The sequence below is a fragment of the Drosophila miranda genome, chromosome 4 (assembly GCF_003369915.1).
Source record: "Drosophila miranda strain MSH22 chromosome 4, D.miranda_PacBio2.1, whole genome shotgun sequence".
Lineage (NCBI taxonomy): Eukaryota > Metazoa > Arthropoda > Insecta > Diptera > Drosophilidae > Drosophila > Drosophila miranda.
The window spans coordinates 26,638,547-26,660,890 of NC_046677.1; the positions used below are offsets into that span (position 1 = coordinate 26,638,547).

Here is a 22,344-nt window from a genome sequence, read left to right on the forward strand (position 1 = left end):
AAATAAATATAAATATACATAAAAATAATAATAAACCAAATAAATAAAAATATGAGAAAATAAAAAAACATTCATATTTAAATTAAATATTCGCTTTTTAAACAGAATTCAGGCGTGTATTTTAATACGGCCCATAATTTATCTAAATATAAAAAAATAGAATTTATTTTATTATAGGAATTATACCATATCTAAATATTAAAATAATTCATTTGAATGGGAAACATATTTATTTTTAATCATTTTTATTATCTAAACAGATTTGAAAAATCATCGGAATGTAAGACGAGCATTAAAAACCAATCCGTAACAATTAGACAGATATCTGGCTCATATTTAGTAGATATATCTTTTCCCCCTATTTATCGAAAATCATAAAAAAAGATACATAATAAAGTGAGCTATTATCTCCATAAATATAAAAAAAAAAAATAATAATAATAAAAACCAAGGATAAAATTAAATAATAATTTGTGACATAATAAATTACTAAATTAATAGAATAATAATATGTAAATTAAATAATTAAATACTGTTTAAATATATAATTTTCATCACCAATTTATTAAAATCCGAATTCTTTAATTAGTTCCCTTAGAACAAAATCAGCCGCCTAGAGGGTACTGTACACTCATACTATTCCCTAAAGTCATTTTTTGCGAGTACTTGTTTTGACTTTAAGTTTCGCCCTAGACTTTAGGGCGCGTGGGTGTGGCACAAGACAGCGACGGGGGGCGAGAGGGTGGCTAGAGCCGCATTCTGTGTTTAGTTATTGGGTTAATAAAACAACAGGGGAAACGCACACACACACACACACAAACACACATGTGGAGAGGGAAAAAACAAAAGCCAAATTACGAGTAGTCAGGGGCTCACCTAGTTTTAACCATTTTTCTGGCACATAGTTTTTCAGCGTTCTCCGGGGCGTATGCGCAATATTTGTATGTGGATTAACAAGCTGCTGGTGCTTCCTGTGGGCCAGGGGACAGTGCTGAATGCGTAACTAAGACATGGCCAAGTGTACAGAGAGTTGACAGTTGTCAGGGGGCCCACAGAGGGAACTGCTGCCGCTGCCAGAAAGAATGAGAACGGACAAAGGTAACCAAGGTGCCACTGCCACTGGATTGGACTGGGGCTTGGGTCTGTGCTCGCTCTCTTTTATGGGGTTTGGTTTTCTTTTTCACTTTGGCAATAGTTTTGCCACATAATTTATGTGTGTTGAGTGTTGTTTGGGTGCGGGCAAAACAAAAAAAAGCTGGTGATATATAAGCCATGTGCTATCTGTGCAGGAGAATGAATGATATTTGTACGAGTATATGTGCTGAAGGGGGGGTCATAAAGCCATACCAATCTATTTGAAATGTGTATTTGTGCTGCTCGGGAGTCAAGAGTCAAAGGTTGGACTTTTCTTTCTAAAATGGTCTTGGGGGCAGTATTTTTGCAGTTATTTGAGCTGTGAAAGCTGTTTTTAAACTGGTTTCAAAGGAAGAACATGGCAGATGGCTAGACAATACATAAGAAACCTTTTTAGCAGTGGTTTCTGATCAAATCTCAGAGGCTGTTGTGAGATGACAAGAAAAGAGTTGAGTTCTGACCAAAAACTCGATTTAGTTACCTTTAAGAGAGCGTAGATTGTACCTAGGGATACACCTGCCTGATCTGTGGGCTTACACACGAAATACACTGCATTTTCGCCCGCTTTACATACATTTCCCTCGGGGAATGCACTTTAATCAAGAGCCCCAGAGGCCCCCGGCCCAAGGCCCACTCGTATTCGCACTCGCAATCCGCAACCCGGCGGCATTTCTCAGATTCATGTATCTAATTGATTTGCCTGTGGGGGAATGGCTTGGGTGCGGCATGGCCCATAATAATTCGAGTGCTTTCTCGTGCTTGAATTCCTGCCTTCCTTCCTGCAGAGGCATTCTTCATCCGAGACGCGCAATCAAGGCGACATCTTAAATGATTCAACACCTTGAGCGGATAAGATCCTCCGCTGTCGAGGACAGACATATCAATCAGTGTTCCGAAAGCCAGGCAGAGGGGGGAAGGAAGGAAGGGCAAGGACTCATTGTCAGATCTTCGCCAGTGCTGCTTCACAGTCTTCTTCTCAATGTCTCGCTGGCTGTCTCTTTCTCGCTGTGTCTCTCATACTCGCTGCCTGTCGCACTGCGTGAGAAAAATTGCGTTGCATTATTTACATGTGCGCGCGGCGCCTGAAAGCATGCTTTAATTTATTTTAATTCATTCTTTCTCCACTCTACTCCACTACTCCTACTTCTCCCACTCCTCACACTCCTCCTCCCTTTCTTCCGGCATTGTCAACGATGATGTTGCCCCCCTTCTGAGTGATATGTAAATATGCAGTTACGCGCTTACTTTGTCGTGCAATTACAGTAAACCAACCATGCCCATACCCATACCCCGATACGACCCTCCTACGCTTCCTCTACACCACCATCCAACCATTCTCTCTCTCTCTCTCTCTTTCTGTCTTTCCTATGGCTGTCTCTCTCCTTGTATCCCCTATCGCTTTCTCTCGCCTTGTATCCCCTATCGCTGTCTCTCGCCTTGTATCCCCGTCATCAGAGCAAACATGAGGGAATTCCTTTTGCTAATGCCAAACACATCCGTTCTTATTATACCCGGTAGTTCTGTGGGGTACCTCGAAGGGGTGTATTGGGTTCTCAAAGAGATGTGTCTGAAAAGGGAATCTAGGATGCCAAAAGTCTTGGCTAACGCCAGTGAAACTTTGGGGAGTTGTGTAGAGATCGATTATCTACCAAAACTGACAAGAATCATAAGGATCGATGGGATATTACCAACAGAAAAGCAAAAAAAGTAGTACTTTCTTTTCTCTAATGAACCAGAAATGCGGGTGAATGTTTCCCAGGGAATAGACATCGAATAATGCCTGTGTCTTATCATCGTTGCCCCTAAAAATGGTATACAAATATGCCTTCAAATGGTATTTCCATAAAGGAGTATTTTCTCTTTTCTCGTACTAGTATTCCAAGGGTATTCCATAGGTCCGTAGTCTCCCTCCCACCTAAACTCCTACACTTCTTTTTTTTCTGTATTTCGTATTAATGCCGTGGGTACAGTGGTACCAAAGCATCTTGAGCTTCTATTTTTTATATGCTGTACCTGCCTTGTACCTGGCTTATTAGCAAAGCAATTGCCATGCCAGAGCATTGAGAATCGAGCTTTGAGGATGGCAACTGGAGGATGGAGGATGGAGCATTGAGCATGTGTAATTCCCCAGACATCTGAGGGAGAAACGCTGTTTGGCATCGTCTCTCTCTCTGATTGACTTCCGTTTGCCCTGCCACTGCAGTGCCTATCCTCTCGATGCCTTTCTGCCTTAATCGATTTTACACCCAAAGGACATTTTCTTGTGATTGTGTCTGCGGTTTGTTCTTTGCCGTCTTTGATTTCCGCCAACCCATCCCTCCCATTCCCCAGCTGGTTTAAGTGTCTGTGTAAAATGCTCCTATTCCCCTACTTCTAGAGGAGATCCTTTTGCGGCTGTTTTCAGCTTCAATTAGATATGCGTATGCTGTTTGTTTTTAGGACCTTTGCCACGTTTTTATTGCCGCCCCACGAGCGACGTGCTCTGTATGCAACCGATGTCATTCCAACCGTGCCCGTCAGGTGGAAAATCTTATAAATTTTGGAATAACTTTCATAACTTATGGCGAAACGGGGGGCAGGATGGAGGGTAGGGTGGCGTAGGGTGGCGCCACAGCGTGGAAGCTGGAATTACCTCTATGCAACTAATGCCATTGTCTTGTCACACATCGCTTTCCGTCGCTTCTGCCAGTTTTCCCCAGTTTTCCCCAGCTTTCCCCGGTTATACGAGAGAGCTTGCTATTTGAGTTTGTCAGAGCGGCGCTTAAAACGATGCCAAAAGAAAAACTTCTACTGGCTTTTTTTTCAAGCGTCAGTGGCGTGGGGCATGTGGCATGGGGCAGACACATAGCGACTGTCTCTCTGCTGCTGCTGCTGCTGCTGCTGCTTAATGTGGTTTAGTGCTTGGTTGACATGTTTGTGTGTCGTGGACTTATGGGGCGAACATCCAGAACTTATGTCTGCTCTCTGCTTGGGGTTTGCGGATTCCTTTTGGCTGCTTTTAAAGCTGCTTTTTAGGTCTCCATTTTGGGGCTCTTGGACACTGTGTAAACAGATAATTGTTGAAGATAGTGCAGGAGAAAGTTCAATGGGTGGATAACCGACTCCTGATTGAGTCTTTAATGAGGGGATGCCAAGGAAAGGCATCTATTATATATCTTATGTTTTTGTATTTTATTTGGATTTTTCTTGGGAGTCTCTTCTTTAGTTCTGGCTCTTTTCTGCAACTCCATGCAGCAAAGGCCACTCCTTTTTTCCTACTTTTGAAGTCCAAAAAAGCATTTAGAAAAGTTTAAAGCAGCTCAAGGCTGGGTTCTGGTAAGTTTTAGTAATCAAAAGTATTAAAAAAACATCAGAAATATATTTGAGAATAATTTAGGCAGTCTTTCTCTTAGTTCTCTATTTCTAGATAGTTCTTTAAATACTCCCAAATATTCCTAGTCTTTGTTTTCTAAAGTCTAAATGCCTTGGATGTGGTTTTGGCTTAATAATCTAACCATTTTGGTGCTTAAAAACAGAACCATTTCTGCGAATAAGTCCTTTATTTCATTAATAGAAATTTCCTATAGTTTTAGAAATTATTTTATGCACATCATGTCCTTGAAAGACAAAGATATCTGTCAAAAATCCATATCACTCCTTTTCTAAAATATTATTCCATATTCCCACAGTTTTCGATGCCCCTGCGGCAAACAGTCCTCTATAATTTCCAGAGCTTCCAAAAGCACCTTAAAAACTTCCTGAAATCCTTCCTTCGTCCCTATCAAAGGCAGCACCAAGTCGTTGATGCTCACCTTTTCAGTTTTGGGGAAAATTGTTTAAGCTTTGCTTGAATCGAGTGTTTTTTTCTTTTATTTTTTAGCTGCTTTTGATTTTTCTTATGTTTTTCGGTGTGTGTGTTTGCCCGGTGCTCAGCCGCAGGCGGTTTGTTTGTTTGTCTGCTGTGTGTTTGAGCAAATTTGCTCGCCAACTCACTTTCATGTTTAATTAAAAGATAACACACACACGCTCACACACACGCACACACACGGGTGCACACACCACACCACACACGTGTGCAAAGACAGAACGTTATAGTGCGAGGAGGCAGGAGGAGGCAGGAGGAGTGCACTGATATGACAAGTCTTTAAGCAGCATGCCAGCGTTTATCAACAGAAAAGTTCACTCTGCACTTTAGTCTTTGCTTTTGCGAAAATTTATGCAACTTTTGTGTGCCTTTGTGTGTGTGCTGGAAAATCTAAGAGGAAAGGAAAGGAAAGGAGAGGCAGAGGCACTCGCTTATCGTCTCATTTATAATTGAATGCTTTACACGAATTTATGGCCAACTTTTCGGCTATTTAGCATATCAAATCGTAAAAAATAAATACTTATTTTTAGGTAATGAAAATAAAACAATTTCCAATTGGTTTTCGGTGCTTTTTATGAGGCGTATTTTGCTGGGTTTTTTTTTTGGTGGCACTGCCTGCCATCAATTAATGTCGCTGGCAATAAAAAAAGTTCTCTAAAGTGATTGACTGTCCACACAAATACGAGCACAACACGGGGAAAAGTTGAGTGACCCCCAGGGGGAGTTGGCCAGGGCCTCAATTGGCCCAAGTTGGCATGTTGAAATATTTAAAGCCGCTTAAACAAATTGTGGTCTGGTCATGCGGTGACTTGTCAGACAGTAAAATACACCCAAAGAGTGGAACAGAGAGCGAGAGAGAGAGAGGGACAGAGAGAGGGAGAGGGAGAGCGCGGACAGAGAATCAATAAAATGGGGGTGTATGGGGGTCACTTTCGTAATCTCTCCACATAAAACTCTCTCTCGTTAGGCGCATTAAATTACAAATTCCATTAAAATGATTATTAAAGCAAGTATTTGCTAATTAATTTACTTGCTACGCACAATGGCAGCAGTAAGCAGGACGCAGGACTCAGGACGCAATTAATAAATCCAAATGAGTAGCTACATTATAATCAAGGCTCCTTACAGGACTAGAGTCCCTCTGGCAGCCTCTGGACACCACAAACACCCTGTAAAACATCAATTTTCGGTGGCTTAAATGTGTGCCTCCTTCTAGCGGCAGGGGCACCCTCTCTGGCTTTGATTATGTTAATTACATTTTGGGGATTAGAGGATTTTTGTGGGATTTTTGGGGGGGCTTTTTAAAGAGAAAAACAGCACTTGATAAATTTTAAACAAATTTTTAAAGAATAAAAATAGAAAGAGTGTTTTTATAACAATTTATAGAACTTACAAAGAACTCTCGTTGCTCTGCTATTTCCCTAGAAATACGAAAAGAGGAAACCCATCAGCAACACCATCATTCAGCATTCAACATTCAGCAAACTATGGGATTCAATTAGCCCAGCCACAGGGCAGGCGTATCTGTATCTCCAGGCAACACCCCACCCCCCAACCGGCACACACAAATCATCATCCTACACAGCCAATCCAATTCCATAGCAATTCCATTAGATTGTACGCTGTACTCGCACTCCCGCATTGTGTTGGCATCGTAACAATCTACCCTTTGTTACCCACTGAATTACAAGTACCACATGACCCCCAGGAACATAGTGGGGGAGTGGCTGGAGGGGGGGTGGCACAAGTACTCGTAGTTCTTATGAATAATAAAGCAAATAATCTGTCAGCGTCGCAGCCGCCTTAACCAACAACAAAACACAGCACAGAACGGAGGCAACAGCCAAAAACCGAAACCGAAAATAAGGACCAAGCCCCAGCCAAGGACCCCGACGAATGTCAGTGAGGAATCTAGTGCGACACAGCCAAACGACTCAATTTGATGAAGGGCGTGGGGGGAGACAGGGGCGGGATTCAGAGGCGGATTCAGAAGCGGAGGCGGAGGTGAAATTCGAGTACTTTCATTCCGGAGAGCCTCCCACGATATTTGCTCTCTGTCCGGCTCTGTCTGCCACATGTTCTAGCGGGGTGGACAGGGGTGGAGGGAGGAAGGAGGTCAGTGCTAATAACGAGAAATCCGATTTGAACGTTCGGGGCCGTGCGTGTGATAAAAGCAACAACAACGTCACGCAGTCTGCGGTTTGCTCTTTGTACCCTATCAGGGAGGGTCTTGTGTGGTTTACCATGAAGCAGAGCTACAGAAGCAGCAGAAGCAACGGAAGAAGGAAGGGTGTATATTGGGATATCGTGCCACAAGCTATGATCTTCCCTAAGAATGATATCTTGCTCTCAGAAGAGGACTTAGAGAAATTAGAGCGGGAACATCTGACATAGGCCTTGATATAGCCATCTCCGTATAATCACTTAGCTCTATAATTATGGCTAAAAGTGTCCTTAAACTCCTGTTTTCACTGCAGATAGTCAATAAGTAAAAACCACAAATATAGGAGCATTTTTTCATAGAAAAACCTATGGGAATTCAAGCTTTTCTGTTAAGTAAAATCGTGGTTCCTCAAGGTCTTTAATACAAGTGGGAAAAATATTAAAATTAAATAACCGGAGGCCTTCGGCTCAATAATATTCCTTTATTTATTTACAGAATACCAAATAATAATTAATAATTTAAGCAAAAGCCACAAGACCTTCAGGCTCATATTGAAATAATTTATCAATGTTTTTAGGTCACAAGTTAAGCCGTTGGAAAGTCAATTTTTTTATTTTTCCTTATTTTTCAGAACCTGTTCCAGTAGATCCCTAGATCTTCGAGAGTATCCCAAACTTCGGGCCTTGGAAATCGATTATTTTCTTTCCTCTTTTCGTTACGTTAGCCAGGCCTATTGGAGCAGCCGCAGTACTCGCTTTTTTTGGCTCGTGCCACGCTGCGTATGCGTAACGTGCGTTATAATGAAATATTGAATTTTATTGCCTGTCGTGACTGCGTGCTCTGACAGACCGAGCCGTCAGCCAATGCCAGAACTGGCAGCCTGTCAACAACTTTCAGGTCTCTCTTTCTCTCTTTTTGTGGTCCAAAAACTGACCCCCGACCGCACCCCCGTTGCCGCAGGACCTGCTTCACAACTTGTCACTGCCTCGAGGGCACGGTCTGGGAGATGATATCTCTCTCTCTCTCTGCCCTGCCCTGCTCCTGCCCCGCCTTATAATTTGATTCGTTTTATTTGTTATGCAAAAAACTTGAAGTATATTATTATTTCCCATATAAGCATTCGCTTTATTCCTGGCTACGCAGGACCTTCTTTCAGTTTTCAGCCTGTATTTTATATGCTTTTCGTTGCGCCTGCCGCCTGCCTCTAATAAAAGCAATTTATGGAGCCCAAAGCGCGGAAATGAATTGTTAACCGACAAAAAAAATAAAAGTAAACTTTTGGTCAGACGAGAAAGAGTCCTGCCCGGCGAGGGGAGGATGTGGAGTCCTTGTGCGGTCCGGAAAGGCAAGGGGAAGTGGAGACCTTGCGCGGTCCGGAGAGGCAAGGGGAAGTGGAGTACTTGCGCGGTACGGAGAAGCAAGGGGATGTGGAGTCCTTGCCCTGTCCGGAGCGGGGAGAATGTGGAGTCTTTGCGCTGTCCGGAGCGGGGAGGATGTGGAGTCCACGCACTGTCTGGAGGAGGGGCATGCTGGTGGAGTCCATGCTGGAGCAGAATGAGTCCATGGCTGTCAGGCGTAGGATGCGTCCATGATGCTCGTTGATGAGTGGGTGGTAAACGCCTTTGTCTTTTGTTTATGGTCACGGGAATCCCTCCCCCACACGCCGCACACCACAGCATACCCATACCCTCCCCGCCCGCCGTGAATGTTCCACGTAAACGCCTTTTGTGGCATTGTGAAATTTCCCAGAGCGCACATAAAAATGAAAAACGCCAAAAGGAGGGAGAGATGGAGGAGGACGGGGCGGATACCGAACAAATGAGAATGCAATCTTCTCGAAAGAGAGAACCGTAGAGAGAGAATGGAAGAGAGGGAGTAAAAATCATTCAGCTATGGAGATAATGCAATCGGTAGATGCCTCGGCAGCAGGTGGAGGATACGTGGCAGGTGATTTCAATTAAGGAAGCTAATATGATAAGTACTCGTTATTAAAAAGAACAAAAAGAGGAGAGTAAGAGAAGCCATGGGGAGGAAGGAAATAAGGAATACGAGAGCATGCAACTGGAAGTGAAAGTGGACTATGTTTTAGGAAACGAGCTTTAAAGGAGGCATTAGAACTGAAAAGAAGCTATTTCTGGTCTCTTCACATGGTTGCATCAACATTAAGACCATCGTTTGGTAGAACTTGTATTATATTAGCGATATTTCTAGAAAATACCATGACAATAGTGTAATAAGAATATTTATACCCCGTTTAAAGGCTTAAATTCGTTGTCTTAGGCCTGGAATGTCTTTAGTTTTGGATGTACTTTGATAAAAAGATGTCCATACCACAAATAAATAAGGTCCAGGCTTAAAAGCTACAGTTCTAGGGGGCGTTAAACCATCTTTAGTAGAAATAAATCATATATGAGACATATCATAATGAAAATATACCCTAAAAAATCCACCAAATGATGCTCCTTAAAGCCAAACAGATTTGCCGGGGAAAGTTCTGTGGGGAAACCTTTGAAATATTTAATTAATTAAACGAAAACCGTATAGCCACAAGATCCATTTGTTTTTCATAATTTTACTATCTATTTTACAAACACATTTTATTGTATTTTCATTGAAAAAAGGACCCCTTTTTCCTTTATTTTTAGGACTGAAATTCGACTGTCTGCCAGCAATGAAAGGTATCGTATTTATATATATTTTATATAGTAGTATATAAAGGATTAGAAGGGAAAATACATTTCTGTTCTTTAAATTTTCCAATATATCTCCCAAAAAGACCATTGATACAACAAACGAAAACAAAAGCAAAAAAAGACCATCGAGAGGGGAAAAAAAAGACCAGGAAGAGGCGTTTCAGAGTAAAAATCCCAGGCTCGTTGGCCGCAGCAGCCTGCTGTGTGTGCCTGATGATGATGATGATGCCACCACACAGTCTATGCCCCCCCTGCTGTTGTTGCATGCCCCCTGCACTGTTTTTGTTTTTGTTGTTGCTTTCCCGCTCTCTCTCTCTGTTTAATTGTGAGATAAAACTTACCGATAATGAGCAGCTTTATGGTCGACATGTTTGCCCGTGTTTGCTGTGCTTTTTGCTCGATTTTCCTGGCCTTTTACTCGTTGATTTTGTTTTTTGTTTTTTTGTTGTGTTTTTTTTCTCTTTGTTGTCTGTTTAATGCGTGGCCGCAGCTGTTGCTGCACGATTGATATTTACAAAAATATTAATCCATTCCATTCAAGTGCGAAAGAGACGGGCACGCCGGGCGTAAGGAGCGAGCGAGATGCCGACGGTAACAGTTTGACAATCACTGGCCGCGAGCGCGTAAATTGCATTTTAATGTCGGAATGGCAATGCCACTTTGATGGCTATAATGCTACTTGCCACATGCCACAATCTTTGGAATTTGTTGTTGTAATTTTTTCTCGTTATTTTATGTGGTTTTTATTTGTAGTTTGTTTTTTTTTCGTTATTTTTAAGGGTTTTCCATAGGCTTTTTGTGTGTTTAAATGTCTATCGAACAGTTAATTATTGCCTCACTTGGGCATTGATTTACTTGATTTTTCCTGGGTTTTATGCCATACAATAGTTATACGAAAACTCCCATCCAAAGATGATTTTTTCGAAATATTTTAAACACTTGGAAATGGCAAAGGCCAAGGCATTTGCTGTGTGGGCGAAAACGAGAACTGTAATTAAATGTTTTCAATTAAATTAAATGCGACATTTCACAATGATGCAACACACACACACGCACACACACACAGAGAGAGAAAAGATGAAGACAATTCTCATTCGGAAATGTTCTCATGCAAAATGCAGTAGGGAGGCGCCTAGAAGTAGGCAATGAATATTTAAAGCCACAGACATTTCAATTTGAAGAAGTCCGTCCCTGTCCCCCACCCCCTCCGCCACCCTCCGAATGAGGTTAGGCAACGCCCAGACATTAAATTAACATATTTCCTAAATAATAATAATTTCCCCAGTCAATGGTGTCTCTCCATCCAGTGTGTGTGTGTGTGTGTGTGTGTGTGTGTGTGCGGTCAGAGGTCAGAGATGTAGAGATGGATCCCCTATAAATGGAATTGGACATTGGGCCGCACAAAGACAGAGAGAGATGGAGAGAGCCCTGCCTGCCTGCCTCCCTTCTACACATGTAAACTGCTGCCTAATGTCTTATTCATGTTTACACTGTCCTACTGCGAGTACGAGGCTAAGGACTTATGAGCGGTCTGCATGTCAGTCGCACCAACAGTCGCTCTTTGCGTGCCCCAAACTTATTAGACCCGCCCGTAGGTGCTAGGATGGGGTTTTGTCCAGGTTAGAGAATGGTTAATGAGCCGAGTGGAGAGCAGACCAAGCCCCGGCAATTGTTGTGTGCTATTTATTTAAAACTGTCTCGAACAACACACAACAAAGCCCCCCACGCCCCCAATTGTTAATGGAAATCTTATGCCTCGTTGGCCGCCTCTGGAGGTCAGGAATTAAATGCGCGGTAATATCGTATATTTCTGGGAGGCTTATTAGTTATTTATGGAACGGCTAAAACTATTTATATTCTCGTATGCTCTGTGCGTCCGAATGGATGTGTTTTCTAGGCAATTTAAAATCCTTTTCGGTTGAATTTATTTCCAGACTAAGAAATTAATTGTTTTCCAGAGAAAAATAAACGGGTTCATGGGTTTAGTTAGTGATATTTAAGGTAGTTTAAACATTTTCACTGAACACAAGACACTGGAAGGCATCTGGTAACCTTTCTCAATGGAAACATAGACCTTTCCCTAGAGTTTGACTAAAAATTAATATATTTTTAAGTGAAAACAATGGCTCCATTAATTTTGGACAGTTCTGGAGTGGATCTAGATTGGATTTATCCATAAAAATCGATGAATTTGCTGCTTTAAGATAAGGTTCTAGCAAGAATACAGCTCCAGGCTATGCCTAAAATTCAAAGAGAGCAAAGAAAGCCCTTCCTAGAGGCCTGAAAGACCATGTTTAACTATAGAATTGTAATAGGTCTTTAGTTTAGCACAAATCTGGGCACTGTTTAAGCCAAACAAATCCCCGATTTGTCCTAAGAGATGCTTCACTGTTTCAGAGTCCGTTTCCTCAATGATTTCCAGACGAATCTGTTCACCAAAATCCATGGTTTGTACCAAGAGATGATTCAGAATCCCGCTCTTCAATGATTTCTAAACGAATCTGTTCATCAAATTTGTGCCCCACATAATTTAAAGAAATCTATAGTTAAAGTTTAAGCCACATCAAACATTATAATTTCACTAACTTTCCAGTTTCAAACACTCACTGAAAACACCAACTTTTGCTCTGAGATCCCACTTTAACCACACTCAAACCCTGCCATAACTCTTCCCATAGAAATATGCTACCTACCATATTTAACAAATTGAATAATCTAATTCGCAACAAGGACTCTGACCTCTTAACAACTCGTAATAATTTCGCACCCAAACTTGAGGCAACAACAGCACAATATAGCGAAGAAAAGTCACCAAGAAATGTGCTGTGGATCCCATAAGAAAGACCGAAAATCAGCTGTCACAGTGGAATAATAAAAATAATTTATTTGCATTTTATTTGCGCAGAGCAGAGTCGAGTCCTGCGACTGTTGCTGGTGGGAAAACCTAGAGGGAAACCTAGAGAGGCTAGAGGTTGGCTCCTTGGTCTGGTTTTCTGGGGGTTTTTTTTCTGTCACTGACTTTGGCACTGACTTGGATGCCGGGGCGCAAGGACAACAAGTTGGCGAAAAGCAACACACACACACACACACACACCAGCAGAAAGATACACCGAACCAGAACCAAAACCGTAGAAAAGAAGGAAACAAAAAAGTAAGGAAATTATAAGGATTTGACAGATGAGCGAATGCGACAGGAAAGGCGAAGAGGTGCCGGTTCCGCCTCCTGGCACCGTGCCATGGAGGAGCCATAGAGAAGGTAAGTGGAGCACAGCATTTGCTTTTGGGTCCTGGCTTTTCGGGTTTGGGGATGCTTTAAATTGAGCAGAAATTGTTTGTCACTGTAGCTGTGTGTTGGCTTTGGCTTTGTGTTGCAGCAGGCGAGAGTTTGCCCCAGTTTCTATGGCCAGTGTTTGTTGGTGGTGGCGGCGGCGACGGCGGCTGCATGAATATGCATGCGGCATAGCGTACGTCCTGGAGTGGAAGGATGTTAGAAACGTGTGGGGAGGGGATGTGGTGAGGGGCAGGGCAAGGTCACAAATATCCCAGCGAACGAGAGAGGGAGACCCTGCAACAGTTGCACTTGAGTGCCATTTGTCGAAAGAGGCCTAGGCTGTGGCTCTGGCTCTGGCTCTGGCCGTGGCTCTGGCTCTGGCTGTAGGTCTGAGTCCGTGCCACCCAGCAATTTGCATAATTACAAACGCACATGTAAACGAAACGCGGTTTCCTGTCCGCAATTTCCACTGCGGCGCCTGCCGTTGCACACACACACAAACACACACGTACACGTTTCGGTTTTCACACGGGTTTTCCACGCTAAAAATTCTTGTCTTCACTTCGTTCGGTTCGGGATTCGTTTCGTTCGGTTTTCCGCTTTTGCCGCCCGTTGCCGCAGAATGCTTCTTACCAACTAAATGCAATTTCAGAAGAACGAAGCGCGCTATGCCATCCACGAAGCTCGGATCCCCGATGATGTGCTTCGGCGAGTATCGTGTTCGAATGTCCAGACGAAGGCCAGAGTCCTCGTGGATCCCCCCAGCAGAAGGCCCTCGGGTTCTTGTTGGTGCGACTGCGCAGAGAGTGGCCACTGGCAACATGTTGCCAAGGGAGAGAGAGAGTGAGAGAGTGAGAGCGAGACTTGAGTTGAGAGAGAGCGAGCGCCCCATGTGGCAAGTTGTTGAACTTTTGTGGTAGGTTAGGGTTTCCAGACCGTGGCAAGAGAAAGATTTAACAAGTTGTCGTAGGACTCAGTTCAAGAGGAATTTTTGTAGCGATTTTTACTACCAATTTGTGGAAATTTTCTTTGATTTTGGAATATTTTTATGAATATTCCGAAAGGGAGTTTTTTTGATGCAATTTGTATTAAAATTAGTTGTCTCTAAGCCATAATTAATTTTTAATAACAATATCTATGTCTTATAAATAAAAGCAGTTCTTCCCAAATCAAAAAATTAGTTAAATTCTTTATATGTTTTTTTTCTGCGTGGCCGTATATTCGGTCTTTTTTGCAAGAGTTGCCATACGGCCTATTTCTAACCTTAAAAAATATAAATATACAAAATATTTTCGAAAAGTGGAGTAAACTTATTTGAAAAATTCTTTGGCTTTGCTTGGGGGTTTTCGGGGTCAATAATTACGCATTTAAAGTTTGTTTTAAAAAATTCAATATGGCGGATCCAATAAGGCCGTATTCTCTTAAAACGAATAACTCCCCGACCTTGCTACATCTACATCTACATCTACATACATGTTACTCGTTTAAATAGATCTTTTGAAGAGAAAAGAACTCGATACAAATCGAAACTGACAGAAAACTGACATCCAATTGGTAAACAGCGACCCCAAAAACCCCCGATTGACGAGTTTCCAGCAATTTCGATGAATTTCCTAGATACATTTGTAATTTGTTTTGAGGTTAGAAAATAAACCCGACGTGATTGAACAAATCTGACCTTGAATTCGTGTTTAGGCCCCCAAAATAGATGGGGCTATGATGCTCTGATCAGCCGCGCACGAAACTCTTTTTTTTGTGGGGCTGTAAAATCCACTAGGGATGCCATATGGGCCGATAGTGGTCACAATGGGGCTGCCATACTGACCGATAGGGGCTATCGCACCACAAAATGGCAATCATCAGACAATCGATGCTTTTTACGTAAAATTTCACTAAATTTCACCTTTTCGATTGCTAGCTTTGGCGTGGGCTAAATAAGAAAAAAGATTTTTTGAACTTTTACGTGGAAAAAAAAAGCATCAAAATGGTGGACTACAGCAAGTGGAAAGACATTGATATTTCGGATGCTGAGGACGACGAGGAGCCGAAAATTAATAACGAGGCCCTATTCCTCTGGCGTGAGCAGGCATGGGTGGAGCGTCTGGAGGTATTGGTCAGGGGCGAGGAGGACATTAAAGAGAAACGAAAGAGCATCGACGCTCGCCTCGTGGATATCAAGGAGCGCATCAGCGCAAAAGATGGCGATGAAGTCGCCCTCAAGAAGGAGCTGGAAAAAGTCGAGAAGGAGGGCAAGAAACTTGATCGCGTGGAGAACGACATGATGCTGAAGGAGAAAAAGGCATGGGATGTGGACAAAATCGACAAGTCGTTCTTCGAGAAGATCGGGATCACTAAGAGTGCCGGTCGCAAGCCAGACGAGGAGCTTTCCTTGGAGGAGTTCGAGGAGTTCGTCAAGGAGAACGAGGAGCTGTGCAAACAATACGGAATGCTGCGCAAATACGAGGACTCCAAGCGCTTCCTAGAAGAGCACCAGCAGTTGGTCTGCGAGGAGACGTGCTGCTATCTGACGAATTGGTGCATCGACCTGGAGGTGGAGAAGAAGCACGAGCTGGTGGATCATTTGGCCCATCAGTGCGTCTGCATGCAGTACATCCTCGAGCTGGGCGAGCGCCTGGGTGTAGATCCGCGGGCCTGTGTCAGCTCGTTCTTTTCAAGGACCCAGCTATGCTTGCCCGAGTACCTCTATCACTTCGAGAACGATGTCAAGGAGTACAAGAAACGCGTCCAAGATGAAGCACAGGAAAAGATTCAGGCGGCCAAGGCGAAGGTGCAAGATGTGCAAAGCCGCTTGGGTCCCGGCGGCCTGGACCCACTTGAGGTCTATGAATCCCTGCCCGAAGAGGTGCAGGCCGGCTTCACGACTTGCGACACAGAGCTGTTGGTAAAGCTTTTCGACGCAATGCCATGGGAAGTGGCCAATTATCATCATCAACGTTGCTTGGCCTCGGGTCTATGGCTCCTAAAGGATGCAGACGGGGCCGCTGGGAAAGACGCTGCTGCTACAAATGCTGCTGCAGCTGATGCTACAGCCGCTGCCACAACTGCTTCTACAGCTGATGCTACAGCCGCTGCCACAACTGCTGATACAACTGCTGCTGCAGCCGCTGCCACAGCTGCTGCCACAACTGCTGCTACAGCTGATGCTTCAGCCGCTGCCACAGCTACTGCCACAACTGCTGCTACAGCTGATTCTTCAGCCGCTGCCTCAGCTGATGCTATAACTACTGCTACAGCCGCTGCCACAGCTGCTGCTGACGATGCCAAGGAGGAGCCCATCTACACTGGCGTCAGCACCGAAGATCTTGACTTATTGCCTGCGGCGAATCATTGCTGGTGCAATCTTCACTAGAAGTCTTATCCTAATTTCCGGTCCCCGGCACACACACACACATACAATAAATATAATAAACAGATTCAATCATCCGAAGCCTTTCTAAGTTCAGTTTTTCGGTATATGATTTGAAAAAAGTCAGCTAAATTCTCAGTAAGCAAATGTCAAAATATTTGAATTACAATAAATTAATCAATTAATAATTTGTTGGGTTTTTTTTATTATTATAAACCTACATTTTTAGAGCTGGTTCAAGGGGTCACATCGATAAGACGAAGAGGCGTAACGCTATTGAATTAGAAATAAAATCTAAAAACTATAAAACACCATGGCTGGTGTTTACTTTCTGCCTCAATAAATACATATATACAAATTTATATTTTATTTATTACATTCCCTTGAAGATGTCTGATTTTTTGACAGTGGCATCTTAAAAACCTAATGAATATATTTTAAATTTTATATATTTTTAAAAATACATTTGATTTTATTTTAAAAAGTTGTGTATTTAAAGCATTTCAATTAAATTTAATTACATTTCAAATTAATATATAAAATTATACATCTAAGAAAAAAATTTGATTTTATTTAAAAAAAACTTCTTTATGGAAAGCATTTAAATTAAATTAAATTACATTTTAAATTAATATTTTAAAATTGTATATTAAAAAATAAATTTGAATTTACATTTACATTTAAATTAAATTAAAACTGCATTTCCAATTTATAATTTATATTATATATTTAAAAGAAAATTGATTTTATTTTTAAAAATTTGTTTATTTAAATCATTTAAATTAAATTCAATTATATTTCAAATTAATATTTTAAAAAATACATTTTTCAAAAAAATTCTTCCTTTACCTTTAAATGAAATTAAACTGATTTTTTAAACAATTTAGTTAAAAAAAAAAATTGGATTATATTTTGAAAAAATTCTTTATTTACTCTTATTATGTGCTTTTTGTTTTTTTGGGGTCAGTCATCTGACGAATGCCTGGTGGAACGGCTTCTGTTGTTTATGGCCATAAACACTCACGAAGGGCCGAAAGCAGTTCGCTTGGTGCCTCGGTCTTGGCCAACATTTTTGCTCCAATCCTGGCCAACTCTCCGAGAGAGAGTGCAGGCACTGTTCCAATTCCATTTCATTCCGCTCTCTCGCGCGCTCTCGCTCTCTCTCTCCTCTTGCAACATGTTGGCAGAGTGCACTTTTTGCCTTCTGAAAGTGCATCCTATCCTTTTTTTTTGCTGGCCAGAATCAACAGTTGTCCCTGACTACTGCAGACAGAATGTTTGAGTCAGGGCTCTGCACCCCAAAAAATTATGATATTTCAGAGGAGTAACATGGGGCACATGGGGCATGCCACTATCTACATATTTAGGCGCATGAGAAAAATGTCGTGCAATCAGGAAAAGTGGCAAGCACTCACTCCCCCTTTTGCCTTTTTCTGAGTAGTTTATGGCTTGCCGTCCAGCTTGACGAACCCCGCCCCCCTCTGTGTCATGTGGCACATAAAAAATATTTGCAAACTGTATGTGGCAAGCTCTGGGGGAGACGAGAGGAGAGGTGGCAGAGAGGGGCACCCAAAGGTTGTGCCAACACCTTACACAGAGAGGGAGATAGTCGTCGTCCACAAAAGTTGTTAAAAAGTCCAAATAAATTTGTTTGTGTCGCTCACAGAAGGGTGGCAAGAAGGGGCAGACAACGAACGAACGCCTCACAAAATGTTTGACATAAATTTATGCGTTTTGTGTGTCCCCCAACAACTTTGCTTGTAGATCAGAGAGTCAGCAGAGGACAGGGGGGGAACTCTTCGACTCTGACTCTGGCTGTAGTCATGGTTGAGGCTGAGGCTGAGGCCAACTAAAGTGTATTTCGAAATTGAGTTGTCATAAAAGCATTCAGCATGGATGTTTTTTGGAAGAGTGATGTCCACAGTGGGTATTCAATGATGAGAACAGCTCAACTGATTTCTTCGATTTCTTATTCAACAATTTGCAGGAGTTTTAATCTGTGACTGCTCGTTTTTCTATGAAGGGTAGAAATAGCTTCAAAAAGGTCTTCCGACTGCCGGCTTTTCGGCTGATTTCCATCTGTGAAAACGCAACAGCTGATTTGCTGCCTCCAGGCTAAAGATTTTCTCATCGATTACCATTCCAGGCTACTTTTCTGAAATCTTTAGTCATATAAATTCATTCATACTCCAAGGAATGTGGTTTACTAAGTCAACGTTTGCGTGTGAATGGCATTTTGATAATTTTTTAAGCGTCTTCAAGCATTTAAATTTACATCAGAGTTTTGTTAGCGATGGAAAATGCTCGATTAAGATAAATTTATGGATTTCTCAATTAACTACGGGTATTTTTCCCAAAATATATTATTATTTTTCGGGGTGAATACCATTTTTTCATGTGGTATCATAAAATATATGTAATTTTTTGTTTAAAAAATGTAAAAATTTAGTGAAAATTTTGAAAATTCGCCTAAAATATAGAAACTATAAAAAAGAATGAATTTTTTTTATTTTTTTGCTATAAATATACTTTGAGTTCTGTACTAAAATTCCATTTTATTTTTAACATCACGTACACCTTAGGACTGTGCCCACTGTACTTGACAGTCTCACCGTAGACAATCTTTTATTTGCATGGCAATGCCAAGCCATGAAGCAACTTCTCGGTGGAGTACCAGAGGTGGAAGACCGACTCCTCATGACTTGTCTCGAACTTTCCAACCCCTGCCACACTTGCCTTGCCCCCCTCAATACTTTCGCTACCTGGAGAGGGGCAAGTGTGTGCGGGAGAGGGCGAAACTTTTTTCGATTTAAATAAAAAGCCAGCAGCAATACGACAACACTTTGAACTTTCCATGGAGGAGGGCGCTGCGCCGTAAAAAAAATATCTATAAAAATATGTCAACACTTTTAGAGCCATTTACGTGGATCTACATGACGGACAAACTAAATTTATGTCTAGAAATTTTATGGAGTGGCCTTAAAGGAGGGGTTCTTTGAGCAAATATTCGGCACCCTTTTGCCCATATTAACTCTGTATTTTACCGCTTTTACATATCAAACTTAACAAGCGCTTTTGTTCAGGCCACTATGCATTTTCCAAGAATTTTCCAGACCATTGTGCGAAAGTTAGCTGCCGCCTCATGCTTTTGTTGTTCTTTTCTGGTGGCGGGGTGCATTTTTTTTTGCATTATTTTATTTTTTGGTAACTGAAAAATGTTGCCTGGAAAAGCAGCTGACGAAACCGGCGGCGGTTTAAACATTTTTAATTAATTTACAGACACATACTGCGCGTGGCGGAGAATGGGGGGACGCTGACAGCAGCTGCTTGGTATGTGATGCACGTAAGATGCGTGCAACGCGCGTGGCAGACACACACACACACAGGCAAATTAAGCGGCAGGGTGCGGGGCAGGGTGTGTAGGATCCTGAGGTGCGGATGAAATTAAAATTGTAGCGAAAATACTTTTGGCTGCAGCTGCATGCAACAGCAGCAACAATTGCAAGTCGCAACAACTGCAACTTCAGTTAATCAAATGTGAAATGACATGAGCACACACCGACAGAGAGGGGGGGGTGGTAAATGTGTTGAGGGAGGGGGTAACAAGTGCGTGAGTGCGGGGCGGCTGCCACATAAATCAGCGCTGGGGCATGCCCAGTTGTACCACCTACTCGCACGCCCCCACGCCAATTCGCACTTAATTGCTTAAACAAAATGCCACCTCCGATGCCTCCAGCGCCCCCCCGAGCGCGGCGTAGGAGGAGGCGCACTATTGAGCAATTATGCAGCAGTGTCACGGCCCCAACAAGTATGCTATACAAAAAAGGAAGGAAGAAAGCTTTAGGCCATAGGAGATAAGACCATAAGATACCCTTTTTGGGGACTACTCAAAGTGAGGCTTTTACCATATTTCAGCAAAGATTTTTCTTCTTTTATTTTTTAGGAATTTATACACCAAAAGTAATAGATTTTTTCTTTATTTTTCTGTAATAATTAATTGTTATTAATTAATTAACAAACTAATAGCGAAAATTTTTGATTTATAAGATGTTAATATTTTGATAAAAATTGTATTAAATGCATAATAAATATAAATAAAATATCTCTTTTAAATATTAATATTAAAAATAGTCGACGACATCCAGATGTTCTTTGTGATAGAACAAAATTTGTTTTCGGTGGCATTTTTCCCCCTTAAAACACGAAAGATAGTTCAATTATTATATCAATAAATGAAATATATAGCCTTAATCGAGGGAATCTTTTTCTCAATTTTCTGCCCTTTACAGCAGGCGAGAGCCAGGTGCTCAAACATCACGCTACTTCGACAGATTGTTCCCAAATACTTCCTCCTTTAGCAGCAATCCAACATGCCTTCGGAGCTCTTCGATTGCCAGGTACTTGATAATGAACAAAACTTTTTGAGGCAGCTCCACCGGCAACAGAAAGAGAAATACAAATAAAAGTGAGGCAGATATATAGAGACACAAATGAACGGAAAACAGAAAACCGAACGAAATGAAATGTTGAAAATGTCTTAATATATTCAACAAGGTTTGCCACTGTTCTATGCCCCTCACCGACAAAATCATCATCACCATCGTCGTCAACGTTTTCTGTTGGCTATAATTTATGCGCGTTTTAATTTCATTTTGTGCCTAACAAGTGCCACGCCTCCTCCAGCACCAGAGGCTACTCAGTGGGGGCCGCCCAGTCAACGCACAAAATATGTATGTTATTTTGACACCTTCAAGGTTGCGCCCAGCCAACAGATGATTGGGGGAGTTTGGGGGTCGAAACAGAAACAGAAACAAGTTGGGGAATCTAAGATGGGCAGACAGTAGGAGACAGTAGGGATACTCTTGCCAGGAAGGTAGAAGGATATGAGAAGTCATGGAATAAGAAGGAATAAGGATTATAGGCTGGAAAATATATATTCAAAAATTCTATCATTATTTCCTTTACAGGTTTTCCTTTATATTCCGGAAAATTTTCCCAATTTTCTATACATTTTCCCTTCTTGAACATTCCCTTGGAGCATTTCCGCTCTTGGCTTCACTTTCCCTTCGAATAGCACCTCAATTTGTTATCCTTAACACCAAATCCTTTTTGCATATTATTTTGTTATTCCTAACCAGTGCCACACCCCCACCCCTCTCCCCCCCACCCACTAGTGACAGCCTTCCATCAGCAAGCCCTTCGCCGCCGCCCCCCCTCTGCCCATTTATTGTTACGCCTTTAACACATTTCAAAATTCACAATTCAAAACGTGTTAATTAGCAAGGGGCGTGCGGGAGAACTTCTTCTCCACAAATGTGTTAATGACTAGGCGTGGTCGACGCCCCCCCCCCCCCCTCGTACCTCCCTCCCCGAAAGCGCGACTTTAATTTCCGCGTCGCCTTCTTGAGTTTTGGATGTCAATAAAATTAGCATTTTCTTTTGTTTCTGTTTTGTTGTTGTTTTTGTTGTGTGTGTTTTTGCCCTGTTTCACAAATTAAACTGTTTCGTGGGGCGTAGCCCCACAATACGCAACTAAATATTCATGCGAATTGCCTGTGAGAGGAGTACCCGAAAATTCCACAGGCCCTACCTCCCCCCTTCTATTGATGGCTGGTGGAGGCCCCGAGGGAGCCGTCATAACTATCAAATTACCCAAGAATATGCGGCAGAAGAGATCATAAAATGCCATTGCATATGGTACTATATAGAGCGTAAGAGCGAAAGGGGTTAAGTTTTAAATATTTTATGGCAATTAAGATGCGAAATTTCTCCCCAGGGCGGAGAGCGAGTGGCAGATGCTTTAGCGCCAGGAAATGGAATACTTTATGCCCAAAAATGGCGGAGAAAAACGGTAATTTTATGTACAAAGAA

The 22,344-nt window shown here is 42.1% G+C and overlaps 2 protein-coding genes across 5 annotated transcripts in view; one reads left to right on the forward strand and one right to left on the reverse strand.

The window, feature by feature from the left end:
* LOC108162660 overlaps positions 1-13,728 on the reverse strand; it is a 129,312-nt gene extending 115,584 nt beyond the window's left edge. Inside the window, exons 1-2 of one of the 3 annotated variants that reach the window (XM_017297496.2) lie at positions 13,539-13,728; positions 10,177-10,823 (exon numbers count right to left, since the gene is read on the reverse strand). In XM_017297496.2, coding sequence (XP_017152985.1) covers positions 10,177-10,204 — 28 coding nt within the window. In that variant the 5' untranslated portion in view covers positions 10,205-10,823; positions 13,539-13,728. The remainder of the gene's footprint in view (positions 1-10,176; positions 10,824-13,538) is intronic. The other 2 variants (XM_017297499.2, XM_033394081.1) reach the window with 2 other exon arrangements.
* Positions 13,729-14,988: 1,260 nt separating this feature from the next.
* On the forward strand, positions 14,989-16,630 carry LOC108164267 (hsp90 co-chaperone Cdc37-like). 2 transcript variants are annotated; one of them, XM_033394031.1, is made up of 2 exons: positions 14,990-16,153; positions 16,274-16,630. In XM_033394031.1, the coding sequence occupies exons 1-2, from the start codon at positions 15,091-15,093 to the stop codon at positions 16,474-16,476; spliced, it is 1,266 nt and encodes a 421-aa protein (XP_033249922.1). In that variant the 5' UTR covers positions 14,990-15,090; the 3' UTR covers positions 16,477-16,630. The 2 variants fall into 2 exon arrangements, with proteins under 2 accessions (XP_017155399.2, XP_033249922.1); XM_017299910.2 differs by having other exon boundaries at positions 14,989-16,630.
* Positions 16,631-22,344: the final 5,714 nt, after the last annotated feature.